This window comes from Trichechus manatus, unplaced genomic scaffold (assembly GCF_000243295.1).
Source record: "Trichechus manatus latirostris isolate Lorelei unplaced genomic scaffold, TriManLat1.0 scaffold00009, whole genome shotgun sequence".
Lineage (NCBI taxonomy): Eukaryota > Metazoa > Chordata > Mammalia > Sirenia > Trichechidae > Trichechus > Trichechus manatus.
Genome location: NW_004443945.1, coordinates 28,007,158 through 28,029,816, shown reverse-complemented (window position 1 = coordinate 28,029,816; position 22,659 = coordinate 28,007,158). Strand labels below are relative to the sequence as shown.

General features: G+C 37.9%; 1 protein-coding gene across 1 annotated transcript in view; it reads left to right on the top strand.

Annotated features, from left to right (window-relative positions):
- Positions 1-22,659, top strand: part of NECAB1 (N-terminal EF-hand calcium binding protein 1) — a 180,231-nt gene that overhangs the window by 139,589 nt on the left and 17,983 nt on the right. Inside the window, exons 7-9 of the mRNA XM_004370784.1 lie at positions 4,611-4,732; positions 8,942-9,018; positions 14,253-14,306. Of these exons, the coding sequence (XP_004370841.1) occupies positions 4,611-4,732; positions 8,942-9,018; positions 14,253-14,306 (253 nt within the window). The remainder of the gene's footprint in view (positions 1-4,610; positions 4,733-8,941; positions 9,019-14,252; positions 14,307-22,659) is intronic.

Sequence of the window (22,659 nt, the reverse complement as noted above, 5' to 3'; positions counted from 1 at the left end):
AACCAAAGCTGCTGTAAATTTAATTTTTTTTAAATGTATTTTGTTGTTATTGGTGAGAATATACACAGCAAAAATCACCAAGTCAACTGTTTTACATGTACAATTCAGTTACATTGATTACATTCTTGGAGTTGTGCAACCATTCTCACCCTCCTTTTCTGAGTTATTCCTCCCCCATGAAAATAAACTTACTGCCCCCTAAGGTTCCTATCTAATCTTTCAAGTTGCTGTTGTCACTTTGATCCTATATAGATAGTTTGTAAAAAAGCACAATGCTCAAGGCAGACATTTTTTACTAGTTAAGCTACACTATTATTTGGGTTTAAGAAGACTTGAGGGGATATTTTTGGTTTAAGGTTTAAAGATTATTTCAGGGCAGTAGTTTTAGGGGTTCATCCAGCCTCCATGGCTCCAGAAAGTCTGGAGTCAGTGAGAATTGGAAATTCTGTTCTGCATTTTCCCCTTTTTGATCAAGATTCTTCTATAGAATCTTTGTTCAAAATGTTCAGTAATGGTAAAGCTAACTTTTTGATATTATAAGAAAATCCATAGGGAGGTCTAGTTAAAGATTGAAGATTAAACATATGTGATTTCTTCTGCTCCCTCCCTAAACGCTTCAAAATTGGCAATACAAGCGACCAAGTAAATGGAAGCACAAACCCACAAAGGTAAGAAGGATGGAGAAAGACCCAACAGGAACAAAAACTTGGAACCTGGAAAGAAGGTGGATCTAGTGGTAACTGATTTAGAAGATCTAAGAAAACTAAAATTTGAAGCATGCAGTATAGGAAGCCAAGACACAATCTAATTGGTATCATACAAATCTCAGAAAGGCTCAAGAGTTGCCTGTACAATATGTAACTGTTAGTGGGAATGAAGATAATTGAAAGATTTTTAGGAAGCTGTTAGTCCCCGGAGCCCCTGCCCCACCCAATGCAGCACCTTAACTGCTTGTCTTACGCTGGGTTCTCTAAAGAAGCAAAACCAGTAAAGTGTATAAATATATATACAGAGAGAGAGATTATATCAAGGAAACAGCTACGTGATTTTAGAGGCTAGAACATCCCAAGTCCATGGATCAGGGTAGAGGCCTCTTCCAAGTCACACAGCTGCAGAAGCTGGCAAGCCCAAGATCAGCAGGTCGGAGAGCAGGGCTCCCGCTCATCAGCTGTGCAGATCGATGAATCCCAGGTTTAGAAGATAAGCTGACAGCTCAAGTCCCAAGAATGGGAGATGAGACAACAAGAAGGAGCCGCAGGATCCAGAGAGAGCAAAAAGCCAGAAGGTCTGCTTATATTCAGATGCGGGCCACACCCCCAAGGAGACTCCCTTTCATCTGATTGGCTACTCACAGTATATTCAATCATGGCAGTGATTACATTAAAACACCGAGAATCATGGCCCAGCCAAGTTGACACACAATCTTAACCATCACACTGCCCCTTCTCAATACTTGAGGAGGTCTACAGTGTACTCTCTGGAGAAAATGAATAGAGCTGCTATGGCTGAGGTATACCTGGCATAACTGAGGTTAGGGTGCCATACTGAAAAAGGAGAAGTTAAAAGAAGGTCACATATGGAACAGTGAGATTTGATACAACCTTTGCAACACTCGAAAGAGCCCTGATGACACAGCAGTTAAGTGCTCAGCTGCTAACTGGAAGGTGAGTAGTTCGAACCCACCAGCCATTCCACAGGAGAAAGATGTGGCAGTCTGCTTTTTTGAAGATCACAGCCTCAGAAACCCTATAGGCCAGCTCTACTCTGTCCTATAGGGTCTCATGAGTTGGAATCGACTCAAGAGCAACGGGTTTTGGTTTTGCAACACTGCTTCCAGAGCACTGGCAGCCAGCCTTGTACCATACTGTTGGGCAATGCTTCTTTGAGGGATCTCATAAGGCCAAGAGAAAAGACTTAAAGATAGAAATAGTTGAGGTCCCCCAATGAACAGGCCCAGCTCTACCACTCTACAATGGAGGCTGTGAGTTGGCAATCCCCACCATACACAAGAGGTTCAAATCAGCCTTGTACTTCCTACCTCTGAAATATGAGGGGCAAACAAAGATCACCAGGTATTTGAGAAAAACCTTTAACATGAGAGTCAGAACAAATCAAACAGAACAAAATAAATACAAGGAATAAATGATCCACAGAGTAGAAGAAGATTTTCAAAAGAAAATCATTAGTAAGTTCAGAAAGCTAAGAAAAGATATTGCATTTATGAATCAAGCACAGGGTGCTATTTAAAAAAAATTCAAAGCGCACAAAAGCACTTAGAAATTACAAGTATGATTGCAGAAATGAAAACTTCTGATGAAGGTTTGGCGTAAAAGCATAATGAAATTGCCACAAAGAGATGAAGATGAAAAATAGGGAAGAAAAACTAAGAAAACTAGAGGATCAGTTCCAGGAGTTCAATAATTGAAAAACAGTTCTGGAAAGAGAACAAAGGAAATAATTATAAAAGGAAGAATTCAAGAAAATTGAAGGACATAAATTTCCAGACTTATAGGCCAGACCAAGAGCCCATTACAATGAATAATAAAAGTCCAACATCAAGGCGTGCCAGTACAAAATTCAAAAATACTGGTGACAAAGAGAAGTACCTATAATCTCCCAGTGAGAAGAACCAGGTCATATGCAAAGGATCAACAAAAAGCACTGGAATTTTTCAATAGCGACACTGAAAGCTAGAACTCAATGGAGCAATTCCTTCAAAATTCTGAGAGAAAATGATTTGCAACCCAGAATTTTTTACAAAACCATCAGTGAGGTAGCAGGATAAAATAAAGATGTGTTGATACCTCTTAGATATCTCAAGAATTTTAAACTTCTTATGGTGCACCATTTCTTATGAAGCAATTAGTCCCTGGGTGGCACAAATGGTTAAGCGCTCAGCTGCTTATCAAAAGGTTGGAGGTTCGATTCCACCCAGAGGCATATTGGGAGAAAGACCTGGTGATCTGCTTCCAAAAGATCACAGCCATTGAAAACTCTGTGGAGCACAGTTCTCCTCTGCAATACATGGGGAACCATGAGTCAGAGTCGACTCAACGGCAACTGGCTTGGTTTTCCACCAAAACAGAAGAATAAGGTAAGAGAAAAATGGAATCCAATAATAATAATAATAAAAAAAGGGCTCCAACACAGGAGAGAATGCTGATAATAAAGGAAGATTTTTACATAAGTAAATTAATACTAGATTCAGCTGCATATAAAAAAAAACAAGTAACAATGGATTAAACACATAAGGGTTTATTACCTCCTACTAAAGAAGTCTAATGGTCGGCAGTCTAAGGCAAGTATGGCAGCTGTACAAATTTATCATGGACCTTTTGTCTTCTTCATATCTTAAGTGCATGTTTCTATTCTCAAGGTTGCTTTATAGTCCAAGATGGTTATTGAAATTCCAGCTATTCAGGTTCGCTTTCCAACCAAGAAAAAAATAGAGAAAGACAAAACACATGTCTCCCAGCTGAATCAGGTCATTTTAAACAGCCTTCCTGGGCATTGTTTACAATACTTACACTTAAATCATTGGCCTGAGCTTTCCCTATTGAGAAGTTAATAGATAAGGCATAAAATTGAAAAATAAAGAAATAGCAATTTCAGCTTGTTATACACAAATATAAACTAAACACCAAAATAAATACCTGTTAAAAAGTGTGCTCTGTATGCAAATTCTTAAAAAGTCCAGACTTACTGGACCAGTTGAGACTGGAGTATTGCACTGAGATACCCTTTAAACCTTGAACCAAAACTATCCCCTGAGGTCACCTTTTAGCTAAATAACAGATTGGCTCATAAAATAAAGAATATCACCCATGAGTACTGTGCTTCTTTAAAAAACCATCTATATGAGACCAAACAGTCAATTACTTTAAAGCAAAGATGGAAGGGTAAGGGGACAGGGACACTGGATTACTGGAAATAGAACAGCCAGAATGAAAATAATGAGAATATTGACACATTGTGAAAAATGTAACCAATGTCACTGAACAATTTGTGTAGGAATTGTTAAATGGGGACCTAATATGCTGTGTAAACTTTCACCGAAAACACAACAAAATGTTATTAAAAAAAAAAAGTATTCCCTATGTGAAAGGGGGATGGGAAGGAGGCATGATATAGAGGTGAAGGGGAGGGACCCCTTGTTTGTTGAAATAAGCTTTATAGAAATATTATTTATAGAATTTTAAAAATACATGAATCTATAGCTTTGAGTTTTCAAATTTAATTAAAAATTGAATAAAAAAAGAGAACTCCATAGTTGTTCTCAAACTAAACAAAATAGCAGCATCCACGTAAATGTTTTTTCCATTGATAGTTTCCAACAAAAGAAAGATGTTTTCCTTAAATTACAGGCTAAGATATACTTTTTACTTTGACTTGGTAATTTTAAGAAAAAAGAAAGCCCACGCTTCTCTTCCTTGTATTCATATAGTTCCCAATTCCCTTAGGTCTCTAGGGCATGTTTGCAAGCAGTAACTCCCATAGTTTTCATTTCACTGCACTAGAAAATATTTGAGACTGACGCTTGAAGAGCTGTTCCTTAAGGCAATAGACTGAAGCCCTGACGTTGAGGTTAAATGTTATCTCTGTTGTTCAAGGCAAGGGCCAACCACGCCGGAAGTCCTGTCTATTCAATGGCCTGGAAAACGAGCAAGCCGCCGAGTCCAGAGACACAACAGCTTCTCCCCCAATAGCCCTCAGTTTAATGTCAGCGGTCCAGGTAATTTGTATTTTCACATGACTTATTTAAAAAAAAAGAACAGCATCTAAAACAACAATAGTAATGGAATGTTTTCCTTTTACCAAGTAAATTGGCCTGAAACTGAAGCCGTAAACAGGGTAAGGTATTACGCACTGGGGTGATAATCCTAAGCGTCAGTTCTGTCAGAACCCTTGCAGTTGTGCAAGGTGAAGAGGAAGAGTGTCTCCGTTAGCAAATACATGGAAGACAGGCCGTATAGAAATCCCATTCTTAGGAAAGCTCTAGATCCCCAAGCCTACCTAACCATACCTTCAATTCTATTTAGCGAAAGAATCCTTGTTTCTTTTCATGATAGGATTAAAGTCATAGCTGATGTTTTTCAAGTATGTAATGTAACACAGAGGAGCCCTTTTGGCATAGTGGGTAAAGTGCTGGGCTGCTAATCGAGAGGTTGGTGATTCAAACCCATTCAGCCTCAAGGGAGAAAGATGTGGCAGTCTGCTTCCGTAAAGATTAAAAAAAACGAAAACCAAACCCGTTGTCATCAAGTCGATTCCAACCCATAGTGGAAAACCTACGGGGCAGTTGTATTCTGTCCTATAGGGTCACTATGAGTTGGAATCAACTTGATGGCCACAGGTTTGGGTTTTGGGTTAATGTAGCATAAGACATATTGAACTTAACCTTTACTAATAATTCTTAGGATATCAAATTTTTAACCATATCACTTATAATACTTTAAAATCAATTTGAAATTTGCAAACTCATTTTGCTAAATATCAGTCGTTTTTATAAAGCATACATATATATGTACATGCATGTATAGATATATCACTTGAGCATGTCGTTTTAGCACAAATGAATCTTTAAATATGCAACATTTAAGAATATCAAAGTACTAACTATATCCTATATTTACATAGACTGTACTGGAAAGATTTCAGAGTCCTTTCTTGAACACTGTCTTATTTTATCCCAACAGCTGATGAAATGGTGGCATACTGGTTAAGAGCTACAGCTACTAACCAAAAGGTCAGCAGTTCCAATCTACTGGCCGCTCCTTGGAAACCCTATGGGGCAGTTCTGCTCTGCCCTGTAGGGTCACTATGAGTCACAATCGACTGGATGGCAATCAATTTTTTTTTTTTTTTTTTATGAAAATACACATAGCCAAAGATACGCCATTTCAAAAATTTTTTTTATTTATTTTTTAGTGTCCCACTGAAGACCAGAACAGTGATTTGTCCACAGTGTTAGTCCATTTTTATTGTGAAACACATAACCTCAGATCTCAGAGTCTTACGACTGCAAACTTTTCTCTCTCTCTCTCTCTGTCTCTCTCTCGGGTCTATGGTTGATTGTGATTGAGTGATCTCAGCTGGACTTGGGTCAGGCTGTTGGTTGAGTTCAGATCTACTTCCGCATATCATCCTTCTGGGATCACTGACCACAAAAACATTTTCTCCTCCTAGCGGGTGTCAGAAGCACAAACCAGATCATACAAGCACATTTAAATCCACTGTGTGCATCTCCTCTGCTAACTTTCTAATGGCCAAATGAGTCACATGGTCAAACCCAGTAACAATGGATAGGGGAAATGTACTCCACCCTCTGTAGTAGGGGGTACTGCAAAGTCACAGGGGAAGGAGCATGTACATAAGATTCTATAACCGGAGGAAAGTGAAGAATTGGGAACAATAATACAGTCCACCACATGTGACTAGAAAATGACAATGCTAGGCTCCTGAATCAAAAGCTAGAGTGTTCTTTCCACTCTAATCAGTTGGAAACAATATTCAATCCAAAAATATCCTTCCAAAGGCCTTTGATGTGACAAAAACCTAAAAAACCCCATTGCCAGCAAGTCAATTCTGACTCATAGTGACCCTATAGGACAGAGTAGAACTGCTCCAAAGAGTTTCCCAGGAGCGGCTGGTGGATTTGAACTGCCGATCTTTTTTAGTTAACAGCTGTGACTCTTAACCACTGCACCGCCAGGGCTCCTTTGATGTGATAGCCACCTTAAATCCTTTAAGGAACAATCCAGAATGAAAATATGTTACCTAATTTGTGAATTTAAAAATGCACATAAATTTGTTTATACAGGTAGTCCCACTTACGACAGGCTTCTGTTCCAACGACTCTGTCATAAGTTCGTTCTGATATAAGTTGAATAGCTCTTTTTTTTTTTAGTTTTCATTATTATTGCCTTTTTATTATTGGCATCTTTATACATCTGATCTTTATTTGTCTTTTGGAGTTGGAAACATTACATACAAATTTCAGCAAATTACGTGCTGCAGCATTGTATGTAGTACATATTACTAATAAACCCAAACCCACTGCCATCGAGTTAATCCCAACTCGTAGCGGCCCTATAAGACAGAGTAGAACTGCCCCATAGGGTTTCCAAGGAGTGCCTGGTGGATTCGAACTGCCGACCTTTCGGTTAGCAGCCACTCTTAACCACTACACCACCAGGGTTGCCTATATTACTGATAATAAGATATAAAAAAAAAACAAAAACAGATGGTCATAAGTGTGGTTTGTCATAACTCAAATACGTTGTAAGTCGGAGACTACCTGTACATTTATAATATTTTCCTCAAGCAGCTCTCTTCTCCTTTTCTGCAGTCACTTCTTTGTGGCTGTTTGCATCATAATTCATTTGGTGGGTTTTGAGAGGTACTTGCCCTAAAAAGGCAGGTGGAGAAGTGAATTCTGATGTAAAGCACTACTCATTTGATTTAAGTTTTGCCTTCGTTGCATTGAAAGATAAAGCAAGGCTTTGTAATCTTGAATTTAATCACATTGGCATATCTAGAAATATTAAATCATATTATTTCAGCAAATGCCTGTGAAAGCATTTTGGGTAAGCTGAAGTAAGGATTCACAAGGATGCCAGAATGTTTGTGCAGGGGCTCAGCCTACAACTCTTCTGTCTGCACCTTTGCCTCATAATATTAATAATACCGACAGTAATAGCAGCAGAATCTATATAGTGTTTAATATGGTGGTAGGCACAGCTGTGTGTCTAAATATTTATATTTATGTTTTGCTTATATTTATATTCTCATTTAATTTATATGTTTGTTTTATATGTATATATAAATATATGTTGTTGTTATGTGCCATCGAGTTGATTCCAGTTCATAATGGCCCTATAGGACAGAGTAGAACTGCCCCATAAGGCTTCCTAGGCTGTAATCTTCACAGAAGCAGATCTCCGGGTCTTTTCTCCCTCGGAGCAGCTGGGTGGGTTCTAGCCTTTCAGTTAGTAGTCTAGCGATTAACCATTGCATCACCAGAGCTCCTTTATATATATGTACCACCCTCAAGGAGTGGTAAAAATGGTTCAACAGGATCTGTTCTTTTGAATATCAAAAGCCAGTACAGGCAACAGCATAAAACATAGGCTTGTGAAAATGAACCTGCTGGGATGGGTCTATGGAAACCAGTACTTAGAAAGTATTCGTGTGAATACATTTAAAAAATGTGTTGACTAGACAATGACCCTCCACTCTTTTTTCAGGGTAAGAGGAGAGCTCTGAGATATATATATTTATGTATATTTGTATATAAAATATATATTTAAGCGTCACTCATTGAATCCTCACCATGACTCTATGAAGCTGATGCTATTATAATTCCCGTTTTACAAATAAGAAAACAGGCCAGAGAAGTCTAGTACTTTGACCAAGATCAGCAGGCTCTAGAGTCTGCTCTCTTAACTACTGTGCCATAACCATAATGTACATGTATGCTCAGGTTAGCCCTAAGAAGGGAGACACCAGCTATCTTCCCCGTATGCCTCCTTGTGATTGTAACACATTATACCTTGCTCTGATCAGGGCTGTGATTTCACTGGCTCCTGCCATTGCCCAGGAAGTAAGTCTAGCATTATTAATTGCTGTTCTCCTCTTTCAAGAGAAAAATCAACCACCTCAGGGGGTGGTGAAAATGGCTCAGCAGGATCTGTTGTTTTGAATATCAAAGGCCAGTACAGGCAACAGCATAAAACACAAGCTTGTGAAAATGAGCCCGCTGGGTTGGGTCTATGGAAATCAGTACTTAGAAAGTATTCTTGTGAATACATTTAAAAAGTGTGTTGACTAGACTGTGACCCTGCACTCTTCCTTCAGGGTAAGAGGAAAGCTATGAGATATCCCGGCATGTCTGCTCTATCTAGAGTTAACATATTACCTTCATAATTTTCTCTCCCACAAGGTTTATTAGAAGAAGACAACCAGTGGATGACCCAGATAAACAGACTCCAGAAATTAATTGATAGACTGGAGAAGAAGGTGGGTGCTTCCTTTTCTTTTTCTCTCTGATTTTCCAAGAGTTTCTGGCCCTATATTCCTCATTGCCCCAATATCCATGACTGTCCCATGGACACAATACAGACAGGATCCCAGCTATCCCACAAATGGCTGCTTGGCAGTTATGTGATTTTGTTTATTAAAGCAAATGTAGAAGCTCATGTTAGTTCCCCCTCTACTCTCAGTTATATTTAAAATAAGATGTAAGATCGAAAGTTAAACACATCTACTGTGCTGCCTGACTCAGGCTGTGAGTGGCCTAGGTGGCAGTGTGCTTGAATAATGCTAATGACAGCTCTTGGGGATGACCTGGTTGAAGTTTTGGAAATATTTCAAATCAATTCTGGGAAATGGCTGTGTGATATTCTAAAATATGAGATTGCATACTCAACTTTTAGAAATCGACATATTAACTGATGATTTTTGCTATTGAAGCTACTCAGTGAGTGAGCAAGTTGGGATGTGAAGAAGAGTTCTTCAAAACTCTATTTTATGTTTCTAGTTATTTTCTATGTATTTTTATTGAGTAAATCAATTACTAGCAAATAGTCCAGATATTATAGTGATATTCCCCCTGTACAGCTTTGATATTGGGGCAGCCTTTGCCAATCAATAAAAAATACATTTTCTCTGCATGCCCAGGCACCAAGGAAAACATATTTATGTTTGAGACAGCATCACTGACTTTGTAGAACTTACGTGTATTTGTATAGATAAACTATGTTTCTTTTTTTAAAAAAGTTAACAGATTTTTTTTAATGTGGTCTTGTAGAACCCGGTTTGTTCTTAATGCCCAGCAAATCCTTGCTAACTGACTGAGACATGCCGAAGGAGTGGAGCAGATGCTAAAATCTATGGATGTTCACTTGAGGGAATGATCATTGTGAGCAAGAGTGCTCAGTAAGGGCCTCACGTGGCAGGAAAGGCATAAGCTGAGCCTTAAAAATGATGACTCAATTAGGAATTTTGAGTGTAAGCAACAGAAATCATCTCTTTAATGAAGAAAAGAGACACTCTCTGGAAGAATATGGGAGTGTTTACAGTACCAGCAAACAGGCTGGAGAACTGGATTAAGAAATGGGAAGAGATCTAGATGGCAAGAAATATTTGATGGTCTCTCAGGTTGCCTCCACTGGAATAAAGGAGTTCTAACCATTTCCGGTCTATTGGCATTCTGCTCAAAATGCTACTTCCCAGGAGGGAAAGTCTGCTTCAGTTTAGCTAGGGTCACAGCTAGGGGAGGGGAAAATACCTTGATTGATAATTCCAGAGGACTGTATCAAAAGGAAAAGAGATAATTCCTTGAAAGGAAAATTAATGTTATTAACATTGAAATAAATGCTGGTCAGCTAACGAACAAACAAATATGTGCTATGGAAAAGTAAAATTTAAGTTTGGGAAGAACAGCTGGAGAGGACTTTCAAAGGTGATGGCAGGAGTAAAGGTTAAGTAGACCAGCCTAGTGAGAAGCTTTTATTTAGGGAAGTACAAAACTCATTGCCGTCAAGTCGATTCCGACTCATAGTGACCCTATAGGACAGAGTAGAACTGCCCCATAGACTTTCCAAGGAGCGCCTGATGGATTCGAATTGCCAGTCTTTTGGTTAGCAGCCGTAGCACTTAACCACTATGCCACCAGGTTTTCCTAGGGAAGTACAGTAGTGACAAATAAGATTGTACAGACAGATGGGGGCTGGTTGTGGAGGGCCTTAAATAACAGACTAAGGGATTTGGACTTGTCCTCAGAGACAACAGGAAGCATTTATTATTTTTCAACAGGTAAGTGACATAATCATAGGGATCCTTTAGATAGAAAATAGGGTAGCAGAAATGCAAAATGGATTCATATAAGAAAAAATTAGGCTCAGAGTCACTGTCTTACTGGGTGGAAACCCCAGGTTCTTACTCAGCATGATTTGTATTGGCCAATAAATGAAAGCAAGAAAGGCACCTTAATCTCATCGTAGAAGGAAATGGAGCCAGTCAGAACTGCTGCCACCAAGACTGCTCGCCAAGGGCAGGCAGGTTAAGATACTTTTAAAGGAGTTTACAAGTAGAGAGTTCATACAAGTTGCGTCAGCAACAGTCTTAATTATACTACGCAGGCGCAATGAGGTTTACATATAATCTCCAAGCAAAATCAGGATTCGCATGCAAAGCTGAGGTGGGGGAGTCCAGCAAAGGAAACGATTTTGTAATACAGCACTGTAGGGGAGGAAGCCAGGTAAAGAATACAGCACTGTGGGGGTTCTATCTCAATCAGAGCTAGTTCAGAAAATGGCATTAAAAGATCAGATTTATGGACCTGAACCCAATGGAATCAGGGAAGGCAAAAGATGGGCCTGGACGAATGAATGAAAAGATTTGAAGAGAAATTTAACAGGACCACTGAATTGGTATAGTGGGCAAAGGACCGGGGAAACTCACATAGGAGTCAGACGATTTGAGCCTGAGTGTCTGAGAACATCTTGAAACTGAGACATCTAAAACACCAGTTCATTTTCTCACCGCAGCTCACAAATTATCTCTCACTTGTCTCTCTCTTTTCTGTATATATAATATATATCACTCTATATAATATATGTATAATGTGTATTATAATATATACTGCTGTATATAGTATATACTGCTGACCAAAAAGGGAGAGACAAGTGAGAGATAATTTGTGAGGTGAGGTGAGAAAATGAACTGATGTGTTAAATGTCTCAGTTTCAAGGTACAATAGGACCCTTAGGCAGAAACATCCAGTCAGATTTTCGTAGGAGAGATGCCAGGCCAGCCAATTAAGGTCTTAAGAGCCATCTTCACGAAGATGAACTCTCAAGTCCCGAGAATGGGTACGGCCTCTGAAAAGGAGATTCTATAGAAAGAAGAGCCAAGTCCGAAGGAAGCAACCTTGAAGAGTTTCAGTTAGTTCCCCTACCATCGAGTCTTTGTTTGTTAAGTTTATGTTAACCACATGCTGGGCCAAATACTTAACAAAGAGCTTACTGAAAATCAGCTTTCCTCCTTCCTTATTAATTGATATGTAAGCTGAGACTAGAAAGATTCATAGGCAAAATTGTGTCTATGGAAATCAGTTTTTCAGTGTTGGAAGGCCGCAAAATCCAAATCTATTTGAAAACCAAACTTCGTTAAAACACAAGGATTTAGTTAAATAAGTTCGGATTCAACCTCTTTTAAAAATGGTTTTCAAGCTCTTGGCAAATCTATCTTTATTTGGTGTCTTAAATTTATATAGTTATTTTTAAAAGAATGGCTCAAACTTAGGTGAAACCTTTTTTCCAACTTTACATCAAATAAAACATCGTCACGTCTCTTTCTTCTAGACTTTTTTCTCTCTCCCTTCCTAGGAAAGTGTTTCATTTTGAGGACAGTGTCTAACAGGTTTGCTGAAAATACAATGTGATGGTTTTCAGCATGAGGCTCCAGCTGTGTGTGGCTCAGCATGAACTGTCTAAATGAATGGGAAAACAGTGCAAGTTCAGTTTCTTTGTACAACTTATTCTATGCTGTGCTGAATTGGGTTTTTAGAGAAAAACTACCCAATTACTAAACAGTGGCTAAGTGCACGTCATCTCACTGCTGACTACCTTGTCTCCTGCAGCTGTTAGCACTGGGTTTGATCTTCCCATTAAAAGGAAGTGCACCTGGGGTGGAACATATGTTATCTTTTCTCTCCATTAACTATGTATGATAAACACTGACTGCACTGTAAACCAAAGCCCAGTATCATTCACATGGGGGGAAAGTACACGCACAATTTCTACAAGTATCTTCAGGCATTCCTTCTTTTCCAGGTGTGTACTGAGGTTGCATCTCATGTTTTCCTTGAACTCTGCAGAAAAGACCTTAATGTTTAAAACAAAAACAACATAAAAAACCTCTTCGTTCTTCACCAAGCCCTCAGTGTGTCATCAGCTCATAGGACATCCTCACTCCAAGGGATATAATTAAGGACATCACACACTCATACAATTTGTTTTATATGTTTCTCACCTTAGATCAGAGAAGGTAGAACTGAAAATGTACCTGAGTTGATGTCAGAGAAGTAGTAGTCAAGGAGATTAGTACAGTTACAGTTTTTATCTGTGGAGTACCTTTTAATTTTCAATTTATATCTATATGATTGTGTCATTTTGCCTCTATAGAAAAGCTATTATTTAGATGGGGCATTCATTCAGCCTTTTGTTTATTCAATTAACATTTATTGTGTATCTACTATGTGCCAGGTACTATTCTGGCCGTGGGAATACAGCAGTTGGTTTCTGGGGACACAGGCCAAAAAAAAAAAAAGTCCATGAAACAAGATTATTTCAGACAGTAAAAAGTGCTGTGAAGAAAAAGTAGAGTAATATGGTGGAGATAGGGGTGTGGATAGATAGGTGGTTGGTCTGGGAAGGTCCTTTAACAAGGTTCTCTAAGGAGGTGATATTTGAGTTGATATGTAAAAGACAAGAAAGAGCCACATAGATCTGTTAGTAGCAGCTTGAAGTTATTTCAGATAGTCTGGATTTCTCTGACTTTCAATTTATTTCTTATCTATTTGATGGAATTATTGTGACTAATCCTTACTTAGCAGAAATGCTGGGATTTATATTCACAGAATGGAGTCCTTGGAGATTACATACTTGGTTTCGCTGGGGACATCTGAATTATCTGTTGGTCATCAAAGAAGTTTCTAGGGTCTGTTTAAGAGTCCTTCATATTTTGTGAATATCGATAGTGGAGTTTCCATTTACTCTCTAAATCATTTTCTTTTTGCAATGCATTATGGCAGTAGCACTAATGTCTGTCATAATCTCCTAGGAAATATAGAATTGTGGCAATACTCACAGCAAAAGAAATCAGCCTGTTAAGTTGTTCATCAGCCTGGCTAGTTGTTCTAATTTTTATTTTTACCTCCATTTCCTTCCCCTCTCTGTTTTAATATGAGTCTGTCTTCCCTCCACTTTGCTCTCTTTTAATGGCATCAGTGAAGTAAATGCAAAACAAATAGAACACATCTGAAATGGCTCCTTACAACTGATAAATGGGTACAAAGAATCTCTACTGGAAGAGCACAGTGAAAAAAATCAGAATTATTTCATCTCTTTTTAAATAATGAGGTTCTTTTGGTTCAAAGCTAGCCATAAAAGAGCTAGCATTCAAATATGTAGTGTTTCTTTTAATTAGCTAATTTCTGGATTTTCTCCCATTTCTTCTTCTGAACAAAGGATCTCAAACTTGAACCACTGGAAGAAGAAGTTATTGAAGGGAATACTAAATCTGTAAGTACTTTCTTTTTCTAGGTCAAAATTTTAGAAATATACTTTAAAAACATGATTTAATTTCTTCACATTAATTACTAATTCAATGAAAAACTGAAAAAGTGAGTAATATATGGCATGATTCATTTTTGCCTGGGTGAGTAGTGTTTTCTAAATTCTGATTTGTGGAAACCTAGTACCTGTTTCACAGGGTTTTCGTGAAGGCACCTAGCATGTAATAGGAACAAAATGAAAAGTTTATGCATGTGTAAATCAGTGAATTTTAGAATAACTGAACAAATATGACTAGTAGAGAAGAGCAACATTCAAAATGTATCATAAACACACATTGTAAACCCCACTGGGCTGAGAGTTACACCTGAGCTGAAAACTTGTACTATTCATTGTTGTATTTCCAGCATTCAGCCCAGAGCCAGGCATAATGTAGATGCTCAGAAATTGTTTTTCAAAGAATAAATCGATGTCTAGAGAAAAGGGAACATTTACATCACTATGGAAATAAAGTTCATCCAGAGTGGTGCTGATTTATAGAGATTGAAAGGAAGATGAACAGAGTGATCCTAATAGGTGCATCAAGACTTCACTCTTACTATCTATGTGGCCTTAAACAAGTTACTTAATCTTTCTCAGCTGAAGTCTTTTAATACATAAAATTGGAATAAAAAAAAACAAACCCATTGCCGTCGATTCCAACTCTTGGCGACCCTATAGGATACAGTAGAACTGCCCCATAGGGTTTCCACAGAGTGACTGGTGGATTCGAACTGCAGATCTTTTGGTTAAGCAGCTGAGCTTTTAACCACTATTTATATGATAGAGTTGGAGGTATTAAATGGAATAATGTATGTAAAGATCTTGCATGATAAGTACTCAATAAGTACTACTTCTCTTACTCCAGTCTGGGAAAAAATAGATTAAAAAAAAAAAAAAGATATCACATCCTAGACTCATCATTTCATCATTATATAATGGCTCATGGCCCAGAAAAATCTAGGTATGGCGGCAAAATGAACTTAGTGAAAAAATTAGCTAATTGAAAAACAGTACATGCTTTATTATTTTACTTTATTTTGAGGCAAATATTTGGGGAGATCGGATGTTTGCTGTTACATTCAGTGTGAATTTGGATTAAAAAAATCTTAGGTACCTACAGAAACTCACTTTTTTCTTAATACTTTAATACCTTAAATGTATTATATATTTTATAGATTGTGGAGGATCAGTCACATTGGTATGAAACAAAAATAGGAAATACCTTTTATTTCTGTATTGAGCACTTATTCCACAGGCACTGACTACATAATAGGAGGTGAGACCCACCCTGTGTGTCAGGGCCCTGCCCCCCTGTCCAAACTCATAACACAAAGGACACTTAGAGAGGAAGCTCCGGGAGATTCTTGGATAAGCTTAGTAAAGGCTGTTAAAATTAGAATTCTATAAATACGATATAAGCCATATTTTCACTACACGTTCAATGCTTTTATTCTTCCAAAGACAAGGATGTGGCCTGTGTTAATTCATCAGAATTCCGGAATTATAAAGTAGTAAATTTTGGTGGAATGGTGGAGGGGGTTGTGGAGCACACATACTCTGATCTTGCATCTGTATCATCTCCTAGTTTTATGTTAATGGGAAAATTGTACTGCAGCCAAGAAAAATGAACATAAGTTCTCTAATATTGTAAGAGCCAATTGTCTGCCCTTAAATAATTTCCTAACGTGAGACTATTATCTCCCTCCAGCCATGAGGGAGAAAAACCATCTAAGGATTGCTTACGAAAGGTGGCAAACAGTTCCATTCTTTGGTCCCTGACGGGAGAGAGGCCAATATCAATTTTCAAAGATCTATCAACACACGCAAAATTACTAATTTGGGAGTGCATAGAAGTACTCAACTAGGAGTGGGCAAGGTACTTCAGTGGTCAATATTGTTTTAAAACACAAAGCAGGAAAGGATATTCCTTAAGGATTTTCAACCATATGTAAAGGTAAAATAATTATGCTCTTTGGAAATAGACACATAGTAATAATTTGAACTATTTTGTTTCTTCAGATATACCAATAAAATATTGTCATTAAAAGTTATATTTTTTTCATTAGTGGTAGTATATGCATTCCTACAAAACATCCTACATTCAGAATAACCAAAACACTATTCCACTGTCATTTCATAGTTAGCGCTCATATAAGCTAGCACTCGACACCCGTCTCTTCTCACCTTCCCACCAAAATCTACTACTTTAAAATGCTGGTTTCCTGATAAATTAACACAAACCACATCCCTGTTTTTAGAGGAGTGCTATGTGTTCAGTGATTTATCCTGGTGACCAAAACCAGTTTCAGAATCCATTGACTAGAGAGGTGTTTTTCTTTTCTCATTTCCATTAGTGAATGCAAAATAGATTTGAAAAATGAATTCCACCGCAGAAAGCAAAGAATACATTTTTATTATACTTTCTGTTTTTCAAAAGCTAATCTTTACTGAGCATTTGGTATGTGCCAAGCGTTGTGCTAAGCACACACACATATGACTCATTTGATCCTCACAATAGCCCCATGAGGTGGTGTGGTCATTAGTTCCATTTTACAGATGAAGAAATTAAAGTGCAGAGAGGTTTAAATACCATACTGAAGCTCAGCAGCTTGATGTCGGACCCACACTCATCCTCACACTGTAATATTTCAACCCTAGTGTTTGATAGACTTATGCTGAAGCAGAGTTGCTCTTTGCTAATGAGGTTGACTGTGGGCTAGTGGATAACTGTCCTCATCAAATTTCCTACCATTAGAGCAGAGCAGATTATCTGGTAGACTTCTTTAAGCAAACAGCGAAAGTCCTTAACCCTGGCAGCTGCCATACCTAGATTTTTCTGGGCCATGAGCCATTATATAATGATGAAATGATGAGTCTAGGATGTGATTTCTTTTTAATCTATTTTTTCCCAGACTGGAGTAAGAGAAGTAGTACTTATTGAGTACTTATCATACAAGATCTTTACATACATTATTCCATTTAATACCCCCAACTCTATCATATAAATAGTGGTTAAAAGCTCAGCTGCTTAACCAAAAGATTTGCAGTTCGAATCCACCAGCCACTCTGTGGAAACCCTATGGGGCAGTTCTACTGTATCCTATAGGGTTGCCAAGAGTTGGAATCTACTTGACGGCAGTGGGTTTGGTTTTTTTATTCCAATTTTATGTATTAAAAGACTTTAGATGAGAAAGATTAAGTAACTTGTTTAAGGCCACATAGATAGTAAGAGTGAAGTCAATTCTTTTTCACCTATACCCTTTGCTATTGAAGGAGATGCTTGGTAAATTAGAGGGTCTTTGATAAAGAGGAAGACCTTCAAAGAGATGGATTGATACAGTGGCTGCAACAATGGGTTCAAACAATGATTGTAAGGATTGCGCAGGACCAGGTTGTGTTTCACCTGTTGTATATAGGGTCGTTGTGAGTCCGAAATGACTCGACAATACCTAACAACAACAAATTGAAAGAGAAAGAAGAAAGGAAAGAAAGGACAAGATGATGGAGATAGATAAAAGAATATCTAACAATTGTGTGGCACTGTAGAGTTTGCAAAGTCATCTCAAACCCTTTTCTGGAATAAATAGAATATAACTAAATTTTACTAAAGGAAATTTAAGTATAGCCAGTGACTAAAAACAGAAGCGTCTTTCGTTTGTTTTACAAACAACTCTTGATCACCTACTATGGGCTAGGACCTGAGAGAGGGTCTGGAGATAAAGAGGTGAATATGACAGGCTAGAAGACAGACTAGAAGAAAACACAGGCAATTAAACAAGGATTTACAATAAAATGTGATGAAGATTATAATAAGGGAGGTATAGATTTGCATGGTAAGGAGATTTAACCTAATTTAGGGGGGCAGGGAGGGCTCCCAGAAGGACAAAATATTTAAGCTGAAACCGGAAAGAATAAGTAGGAGTTTTTAAAAATAATATTTATCTGTATTTTAATACATGAATTGTTCTAAGTCTATACTGAAAGAACAGTGTTATAAATAAAGGGCTACGTCAACATATTAAAATCCTCCAATGATTAATAACAAGCAACTATAAAGACCTAGCAAGCTGAGGAATTCCCAATTTAATCTTGCTAAAATAAAATAAAGATAAACGTACAGCAGGAATAAGCCCAGATCTAAAGTCCAACACTCATGAATACATCAGTATTTGGGGGATAATTTGTTGTCTCCCAGCTGTCAAATACCAAGTAGTGGATATGAAATATGAAAGATCAATCTGAGTTTTAAAAGGAGTTGCTCCAACTAGACCACATGTATGGGTCTGGCCAGGTATATCAGTCCACTTGGATCCTTTCTGCCTGAGGCCATTGTATGCCTTGTGTGGCAGTTTTTATCCCAAGACTACTGGAAAAAGATGATCATTTTCCAGATACGTTCTACAGCCAGAAGTTTTTTAAAAGTCAAGGTAATTTTAAGCATGGTTTGAGCACATTCTTCTGCTTTTAAAAAACTCAAACTTTTCTTCAGCACATTATTTTTTCATAGACTAGAATTGCTTATCATACAATTAGAACCTGCAAATCTAATATCGTTTTCTGCCTCTCCACCCCCACCAAACCTATGAATAACATTTTATAAAGTAAGTGAATTCTTCCATGCACTCTGAAGTGTTTTGGGGGCTGTTGCCAACTAATATGTCAGGGACTATCAAAACATAATATTGCTTTGCAATAACTGTTAAGAGATTCAATTAGAACACACCAGAAAGGCTTATGATATCTCTGAAGATATACTTGGAACACAGTTACAAATGTAGTAAATAGAGCCAGATAACATGAAAAAGTATGTTGCAGTTAAAACTTGTCTTTGAGGTTAAAAAAGCTAACTGTGCATTAGAAATATTCCAAGGCAGATGTAACTCCAACTAATGTTACTGTCAAATATTAATTCTGTAAACTTGGATTAGCTCTTTACACTTACACAGCATTTTCAGCCCAAGAAATTAAAAATATTACACTATAATTCCATTATAACAAAATTTCAACCAGAGAAATAAAAACACAGCACTATTACATTCTACAATGAAAGAATACTCTGGGCTGGCTATTCAGATGTCAGGCTGTATAACTGACACAAGAGACATAGATAAATTTAATCAGTATGTTAGGGCTCCTTCACATCTTCTCCAAAATCCCAAACTCACAACTTGCCTTCACCCAGACAGCATAGAAAATTGAAGAGTTTTTTCTGCCTCTCAGAAGATCTATCTTAAATTACCCATAATTCTAAAAGCTCCACTTGTCAGAAGAGTCACCAAATTTAGGCAGATTATCTAGGCCTCATAAACTGATTTCTTTGTGTAATGCCTAAGGAAAAGAGGGGAAAGACATGCTTCATTTGGATTGCAAAGTAAAATCTGGGAGCCAAGAGTTTAATATAATTTCCAGATCATATTCACACTTTGTATATAAGTGGATGAATCAGTTAGCTATTGCTTTGTAACAAACCTCCCCAAAATTTCATGGTTTAAAACAATAACCACAATTCTGCAGGCAGGCAATTCAGGCTGAGATCAAGTGGGAGGTTCCTCTGGTCTCAGCTAGCCTCTCTTAGGAATCTCCAGTCAGGTTCATGTCAGCTTTGCTGATCTTGGCTGTTCTTATGGTTGTAAGGTGCCATCTAGTCAGTTCTGACTCATAGCTACACTATGTACAACAGAAGGAAACCCTGCCCGATCCTGTGCCATCCTCATGATCATTGTTATGTTTGAACCCATTGTTGCAGCCACTGTGTCACTCCATCTCGTTGAGGGTTTTCCTCTTTTTTGCTGACCCTCTACTTCACCAACCATTATGTCCTTCTCCAGAGACTGGTCCATCCTGATAACATGTCCAAAGTATGTGAAATAAAGTCTCTCCTTTAAGGAGCATTCTAGCTGTACTTCTTCCAAGACAGACTTGTTTTGTTCTTTTGTCAGTCCACAGTATATTCAATATTCTTTGCCAACGCCATTATTCAAAGCCATCGATTCTTTTTCAGTCTTCCTTATTCATTGCTCAGCTTTCGCACGCATATGAAACAATTGAAAACACCATGGCTTATGCCGTTTAATTTCTCCACTGCTGCTTCGGTGGGTGTTGATTGTGGATCCAAGTAAAATGAAATCCTTGACAATTTCGATATTTTCTCCATTTATCATGGTGTTCCTTATTAGTCCAGTTGCGAGTATTTTTTTTTTTCTTTATGTTGAGGTGTAATCCATACTGAAGGCTGTAGTCCTTGATCTTCATCAAAAAGTACTTCAAGTCCTCTTCGCTTTTAGTAAGCAAGGTTGTGTCATCTGCATAACGCAGGTTGTTAATGAGTCTTCCTCCAATCCTAATGACCCGTTCTTCTTCATATAGTCCAGATTCTTGGATTATTCGCTCAGCATAAAGATTGAATAAGTGTGGTGAAAGGATACAACCCTGACGTACACCTTTCCTGATTTTGAACCATGCAGCATCCCCTTGTTCTGTTCAAGCGACTGCCTCTTGGTCTACGTACAGGTACCGCATGAGCACAATGAAGTGTTGTGGAATTCCCATTCTTCGCAACGTTAACCCATAATGTATGATCCACACAGTCAAATGCTTTTGCATAGTCAGTAAAACATAGGTAAACATCTTTCTGGTATTCTGTGCTTTCGGTCAAGATCCATCTGACATCAGCAATGATATCTCTTGTTCCATGTCCTCTTCTGAATCTAGCTTGAATTTCTGGCAGTTCTCTGTCAATGTACTGCTGCAACCGTTTTTGAATTATCTCCAGCAAAACTTAACTTGCGTATGATATTGTATGATAATTTATGCATTCTGTTGGATCACCTTTCTTTGGATTGGCACAAATATGGGTCCCTTCTATCAACTGGCCAGGTAACTGTCTTCCAATTTTTTGGGCATAAACGAGTGACTGTTTCCAGTGTTGCATCTACAGATACAATGCAATCCCAATCCAAATTCCAACAGCATTTTTTAATGAGATGGAGAAACAAATCACCAACTTCATATGGAAAGGGAAGAGGCCCCGAATAACTAAAGCATTATTCAAGAAGAAGAACAAAGTGGGAGGCCTCACACTACCTGATGTTAGAACCTATTATACTGCCATGGTAATCAAAACAGCCTGGTACTCGTACAACAACAGATACGTAGACTAATGGAACAGAATTGAGAATCCAGACATAAATTCATCCACCAATGAGCAGCTGATATTTGACAAAGTCCCAAAGTCCATTAACTAGGGAAAAGACAGTCTCTTTAACAAATGATGCTACCATAACTGTATATCCATCTGCAAAAAACTGAAACAAGACCCATACCTCACACCATGCTCAAAAACTAACTCAAAATGGATTAAATATAAAATCGAAAATGATAAAGATCATGGAAGAAAAATAGGGACAGCGCTAGGAGCCCTAATACATGCCATAAACACAATACAAACCATAGGTAACAATGCAGAAGCACCGGAAGAGAGACTAGATAACGGGGAGATCCTAAAAATCAAACATTTATACTCATCAAAAGACTTCACCAAAAAAGTAAAAAGACAACCTACAGACTGGGAAAAAAATTTTGGCTACCACAAATCTGATCAGCATCTAATCTATAAAATCTATAAGATACTGCAAAAACAAGATACTACAAGATACCTCAACAACAAAAAGACAAAAAACCCAATTAAAAAATGGGCAAAGGATATGAACAGGCACTCGCCAAAGAAGATATTTAGGAAGCTAACAGGCACATGAAGAAATGCTCACGATCATTAGCCATTAGAGAAATGCAGATCAAGACTACAGTGAGATATCATCTCACCCCAACAAGGCTAGCATTAATCCAAAAAACACAAAATAATTAATGCTGGAGAGGTTGTGCAGAGACTGGAACACTTTTACACTGTTGGTGGGAATGTACAACCACTTTGGAACTCGATTTGGTGCTTCCTTAAAAAGCTAGAAATAGAAGTACCATATGATCCAGTTATCCTGCTCCTTGGAATATATCCTAGAGAAATAAGAGCTGTCAAATGAATAGATATATGCACACCCATGTTCATTGCAGCACTGTTCACAATAGCAAAAAGATGGAAACAACCAAGGTGCCCATCAACGGATGAATGGATAAACAAATTATGGTATATCCACACAATGGAATACTATGCAATGATAAAGAACAACGATGAAGTCATGAAACATCTTATAACATGGAGGAAGCTGGAGGGCATTATGCTGAGTGAATTTAGTCAGTCACAGAAGGACAAATATTATATAAGACCACTATTATAAGAACTCAAGAAAAGGTTTAAACACAGAGG